This window comes from Gadus macrocephalus, chromosome 3 (assembly GCF_031168955.1).
Source record: "Gadus macrocephalus chromosome 3, ASM3116895v1".
NCBI classification, from domain to species: domain Eukaryota; kingdom Metazoa; phylum Chordata; class Actinopteri; order Gadiformes; family Gadidae; genus Gadus; species Gadus macrocephalus.
In genome coordinates, this window is record NC_082384.1 from 5,924,202 (window position 1) to 5,930,969 (window position 6,768).

The 6,768-nt window shown below is 42.0% G+C and overlaps 1 protein-coding gene across 1 annotated transcript in view; it reads left to right on the plus strand.

Annotated features, from left to right (window-relative positions):
* The first annotated feature begins 1,362 nt into the window (after window positions 1-1,362).
* The window catches only part of hand2 (heart and neural crest derivatives expressed 2), a 7,949-nt gene continuing 2,543 nt past the window's right edge, over window positions 1,363-6,768 (plus strand). The window contains exons 1-2 of the mRNA XM_060046797.1: window positions 1,363-2,472; window positions 5,473-6,768. The exon at window positions 5,473-6,768 is cut by the window's right edge and continues 2,543 nt beyond it. Coding sequence (XP_059902780.1) covers window positions 1,891-2,472; window positions 5,473-5,574 — 684 coding nt within the window. The 5' untranslated portion in view covers window positions 1,363-1,890 and the 3' untranslated portion in view covers window positions 5,575-6,768. The remainder of the gene's footprint in view (window positions 2,473-5,472) is intronic.

Sequence of the window (6,768 nt, forward strand, 5' to 3'; positions counted from 1 at the left end):
TACATAAGAACATATTATAATTATTTTAATTATAGTTATGATTGCAATTATTATTATAATAATTCATTATAATTATATATCTATATATAATGCATTCCATATATGGTCAGTTAATGAACACCGCATTAACTGAACGCCAAAATACGCAATACTAACCCTATCAAATGAAGTTTGACATCATCCGGTGGATATCCTATACATTGTCTTACGGCCTATTTATAGGCCAGGTGGGCTAACCACTGTGTCGCAAGGTTTGCATACGATTGAATGTGCATATGTTTCACCATTGATGAGCTACGTCCAAGCACTATTGCAGATAGTTTATAACAGGCCACTGGGAAGGCGTTCGCAGTGAGAGGCTGAAAAGAGGGCGAATGTAACGCCCATTAGACTAAATAAAGACAAGGTCATATATTTGGTTTTGAAAGGTGTAGGCTATTTAATGGATACAAAGGTGATTTATAAGTATCATCGAAAGGTGTGGGCCACATTACTACAGTAAGGCCTACAGATTAAAGGGAAGAATGAGATTGTCCACACGATACATCCCAGACTGGTAAAGCTGCCTCAAATACAAATATAAATTCAAAGTAGGCCTTATATCCTCATATTATTTTCATATTCAATCATTTACTTGGGGATCAATGGAAACCCCTCAAAAGAATGTTATGCTGTATACAATATGTATCACTAGCCCTATGCCATTGAGTCGATATTAAATGGCATAGGCATATTGAGTATTCATAAATCAACTAAACTCAACAGGCCAATATTTTCGATTATTAGGCTCCTGTTACTGATTATGATAAAGGTCGGGCTCTAGGCCTAAGTCTAAAGCATCGTTCATCTGCTGTATGATTTCCCGTGTGTGTGTGTGTGTGTGTGTGTGTGTGTGTGTGTGTGTGTGTGTGTGTGTGTGTGTGTGTGTGTGTGTGTGTGTGTGTGTGTGTGTGTGTGTGTGTGTGTGTGTGTGTGTCTGTTTATGTTTGCGTGTGTTTTTGCTCGGGCGCATGACTTCACGTTCGTGTGTGTGTGTGTGTGTGTGTGTGTGTGTGTGTGTGTGTGTGTGTGTGTGTGTGTGTGTGTGTGTGTGTGTGTGTGTGTGTGTGTGTGTGTTTTTGTGTTTGTGTGAGTGTGTGTGGGGGGGACGGAGGAGGGGGGACGCACACGTGCTCGTGCACGCGTGCGTTGGCCCACTTGTCAGGTCCATTGAAGTTAAGGACAGATACTCAAAGTCGGCCGAGTTTGGCCTCAGCTATTATCGTATTATTGTCCTCTCTTGGCTTTCAGGATTGGTTATTGGAGGATGTGACGTACACGCCCCGCCCCGACCCGGTCCGTGACGCGCCTCATCGTAGCTGGAGACAGCTGTGGATGCCTAGTGTCTGCGTTCTGCGTTCTGACCCCACATTCCGTTCGCGGCCCCTCTGTATGCGTGCTAAGTTTGCCAAGCAAGAACCAAGTTGGACCTATTGGATTTTTTTTTGTAACTTTTCAGCCCTCATTGACAATCGTCCTATTCCTAATCATTAAAGAGGCGTCTTTCTTGGAGTAAGTCTTTAGATATTCTTTGGATTGAATTGGTGGGTTCGAGTACCTCTTTCTTCGCATCGTCCGGCTGTAGAAGTGGATAAATATGATCCTATTCTCTGGAGAAACAGTAACATGTTACAGATAAGTAGGGCAGAGTTTCATTAAGGAGCTCCTTCATTGCGGTTTCTTATTTAAGAAGACAATACATGATCTATTCTTGTCGTGCAGCCTATTGCCCTTTTCGGCCACCTTGCCCATGGGGACATCCAACCCAAAAACATTTCGATTGGACCTGAACAGTTTGTAGTCCCTACTGTGCTGTGCCCGGTGCGTCCCCGCAGCGCTTCTCCTCTCACCATGAGCCTTGTGTCGGGCTTCCCTCACCACCCGGTCATGCACCACCACGACAGCCACTACTCCTTCCACGCTGCAGCGGGCCGATGTCACGAGGAGACCGGAGGACCTCCGTACTTTACGGGCTGGTTGATCAGCCACGCAGACATGTCCCCCACCGATTACGCACTCGCACCCGGCTACAGCCCAGAGTACCTGGGAAACACGGCTTCTGCCGTCGGACTGGACCCTCATCATCACCATTACGGGTCGGCTCTGGTCCCGGCCGGGATCTCGGTGAACGGCAGCACGGGCATGCACCACCACACGCACCCCCGGCCCGTGAAGCGGAGACCCACGGCCAACCGCAAGGAACGACGCCGAACTCAGAGCATCAACTCGGCTTTCGCCGAGCTGAGGGAATGTATACCGAATGTACCGGCGGACACCAAGCTGTCTAAAATCAAGACCTTGAGGCTGGCCACCAGCTACATCGCATATCTGATGGACATTCTGGACAAAGACGGTCAGCACGGAGACACAGAGGCCTTTAAAGCCGACTTTAAGAAGACAGACGGGAAGGAGGAGAGGAGGAAAAGAGAAGCAGTGAGTAGCCTATCTTATAGGCCTATACTGTTCTACCAAGTGCCCTCGCTTCCCACCTTTAGACCCGCATCCCTCGTATAAATAATTTAGGCAATTTGTATAGGCCTATGTAGAGCTACATTAATTAGGCTAAATGTAGAATATAAGCCCTAATAGTTAGAAATAATAATAATGCATAATAATTAAAAATGTGATGATAAACCAACTGCTTAATGCCCATGCAACCCCATAATCAATAGGCACCACATAGACGTGGTGCGGAAGAAATGTAAAGCAGAAACAATAACGATTTATAACTATTTATAGCCAACATAAATGCCAGTAGGGCTACATGCATATGACTTGGTATGCAACCACAGATGGACCTTGGTTTAAATGGGACAGGCGGTTTAGACCCGTGAGCCTACAGACCTGGTGAAAGGCCTAATATGTTACACGCTGACATGTAATGTTCGTTATTTTAATACAACGAGGAACCGCTCTGCAAGCTTGCAGTCCTAACCGGCCTCTAGTCACGTGTAGGCCGAGGCCTACATCTGGAGACAAAGCTACAAATAAATAATGATGCCAATTGAACATAAATCGTCATCTGTGTACATTGAATGAAGGATTGGGCAAGAAAGACACGGTCAACAACATTGAGGTTGAAGCGATGAAGGAAGAACATTTGCACACACTCGTCCGAGTGTGTTAAGGACAGGCTCTAAGAGACAGTAGCTTCATATTTATACAGTTGAATGTGATCTGGTCATTTTGGAGTCAGCCAACGGATTAGCGATGCTGTGGGTGCGAGGGCGAGTGCAGGATTAGTTAATTGGAGATTAAATAGATCAGAATAAAACCACTTCGGATTTATTTAGGCTATAGATAAACAAAATTACACAATTGTTTATTGAAGGCCTACATTATGATGGTGCTATGATTATCAGGCCTAAACGACCACAAAACAACAAAGTCTACTTTAATATAAAAAAATTAGCCACATGCAACTCATTTGGCATACACTAGAATGCTAAATGATGACACCTATCACCTAGGCGTATTAGTCAATTGATAAAATAATAGGGTCAGAAAAATTTGAGATCATATAGGATACAGCAAGCTTTAAGGTCAAGTAAGGCCGAAAGTCACCAATTACAACATATCAGCCTCAGCTGTTCATATAGCCTCTTCGTCCTCATGATGCTGAATAATGGCACTTAACACATGTTAAGTGCCATTCGTTATAATCCAATGCAACAATAGTAATAATAATAATTATAATAATAATTATAAATATTATTATAATAATTAATATTATTATGGTAATTATCATTGGACGATATAGGTCCTATATTTTATCAGAAACTAAAACATTGTAGCAATTGAAAACATGTATTTTCCTGACGTGTTCAGTATACAACATAGTCAAATAACCATGACAAACGAATAGTACAAAATAAAATATAAAATAATGATAAATTAAATACAGTAGGCACACTTTATGATAGGCGTATGCAATGACAACACAGGCAAGGTTTTGAAAATAGTTTTTGACACTAAACCATGCCCTTTTGGACAAACGCATGTTCTGTTATCGTAGGCTATTTGTTGGCTTATAGGATTTACAAAAAGGACAAATCTAGCATCTAGTCCTCTGTGACTCTGTGTCATCTGCCCTGGCAGGATACCTGTTGCCAGTTAGAACATGAACATAGAAATACTATATGCAAATAAGATTACACTTTAAAGTAAACCACAAGAATAATATTCGGATATAAAGTGTCTCTAACTCGATCTTCCAATTGCGTAAGCCCTTTCATGTTTGGATGATCGGCGATGATTTCATGAATGTCTTTTGAAAGAATGTCTCAAATATCTGGATATGTGGTTGGAAACGACCAGGTATACACATATATACATATGTATACACTTCAAACGGTATTACAATGTGTTGGTAAAATTGTCCATAGGCCCAATTAACACAATCTCCAAATGATCTGTGTAGGCTTTATCAGAACACAACAACATATAACCAGTGGCTGCCTATTTGTTGTGTTATTTTACATAATTATTATTGTTATTATTATTTTATATTACATATTATTTATATTAAGTTTCAGCCAAAGCGGATGAAACTTTAAACAACGCTTTAAACTAAAGTGGGATAGCCTAAATGTGTGACATTCTGCTGAGCAGTCTGACCTCCAGGAAAAGATCTGCTGAACCATTAGTTCTAAGGTCTTAGGTCTTAGGGCTAAAGTCTTCCTCGCAATGAAATCATCTTGGCTGTATTCCTACATGATGGAAGCAGATTAAGTAATTTATTTTAAATGATTGTATACCTATTTGTTTGAGGACAGCAGAGAAACATTACTAATAGGGTGTCAGTAGCATACCGAGGCCGACATGAACACATTCGCGTGCACACACGCACACGCACGCAAACACACACACACACACACACACACACACACACACGCGCACACACACACACACACACACACACACACACACACACACACACACACACACACACACACTCACACACACACCCACACACACACACACACACACACACACACACACACACACACACACACACACACACACACACACACACACACACACACACACACACACACAGGCGCTTGCATGGACATGTATGTTTGCATAGGACTAGGCCCATTATATAATATATATTGTGTTACGGGTGCTGGACTGTCGAAAGCCTTATTCTCGCATTCAAATCTCTGTATTTTAATATGCGAGCCCGATACAAGGCATGCATCTAGCGTTATTTTGGTTAATTTAAAGCCAACATGTGTTTCTGTCGCATGATAAAAACAATTCGTATTTGATAAGGGGGACCGAATTCTACCATCAAGAGTAACCATGTCACTTTGTGTTGTATTTATGATTATTTTTTAATTATCTTTTTAATCTTGTTCAACAAGCCATCGATTCCATCTGCATCAATACTTGTGATAACGTTTTCTCCGTCGCTCTGTTTAATGATAGGTGGAGGTTCTGAAGACCCCTTCGTCCGCAGTGGGGGACAAGAAGACCAAGGGCCGCACGGGATGGCCCCAGCACGTCTGGGCCCTGGAACTCAAACAATAGACACACGTTACTCACCGGCGGGCTCTTCTAATGTACGATACGGAAGGCGGGAACATTCACAACCTTTTTTTGTTGTTTGAGAGTTGACAAATTGCGCGGGACGTGTCGTTCAGCAGAATGTGGCCCTGGCGCCAAATCACGATCAGACGGTCGGCTCCCCCTTCTCCAGGTCTCATGCTTACTGCCTCCCACCACGTAAACAAAAGCGCGCGCATACACACGCACACACACACACACACACACACACACACACACACACACACACACACACACACACACACACACACACACACACACACAGTCTATGTTCAGCTGCGTTAAAAGATAGGCCTACATGTATGTGCAATGTTTCCCTGGTGAATGGAGTTGATTGGGAAAGACTGAACCGACGCCTTCATTCAATGGATGGAAGGACATTGTCTTAATTAACCGATGTCGTTAATGAACAATTATCTATTATAGTTGGAAAGAACAAGTCATTTGTAAGACTACAGATGTATCAGTTGTTAAACTCCTCGTTGTTATATCGGAATTCATCCCACTATATTCGGAGTAAATGTCGGAGGCGTCCCGGTGATGGAGGTGTCAGTATTATCTGTGTTGTTGTCGTCGTTGAGTCGTATCAGTAGGCCTATTCAGTGGTGGATTCTTTCAAATACGTATCTCCTGCCCCCTGGCGAGGTCTATAACTGATAAATAGTCTAGGCTGTTGTTGGTTGTTAACAGTGTAATTGATACAATAAAAAAAAGAGATTTAAAATAATATGTCTCCGTAAATGGCCCGTTTCGCTACGCGGCAACTGGCGAGAACCACCAGCGGGTTATTTGAATTAATAGCCTAAATATTCGGCCATATCTTTGTCATTTGTCCAGAGCCTAACAATGTCATTTCACAATTAATTTAACAATTTAAACAATTTAAATGTTAAAATCCAGTTCATTAATGGCAAATATTGACGTGAATATAACGTAGGCTTACAATAAATCGGTCATCGATCAATTTCTTAAAAGTAGGCTTATACATTATACTACTTTATTAGAAAATGTAAATATGTCCTGTCAACCTGCTACAATCATAAATGTTTTTGTTATCATCGTTTAATGTCAAGGCAAAAACAACCAATCTTCAAACATTAGTCAGGCAATTATAGTGACTACACGTTACAGTTAGGGATGTGACCACCAGAATAGAGC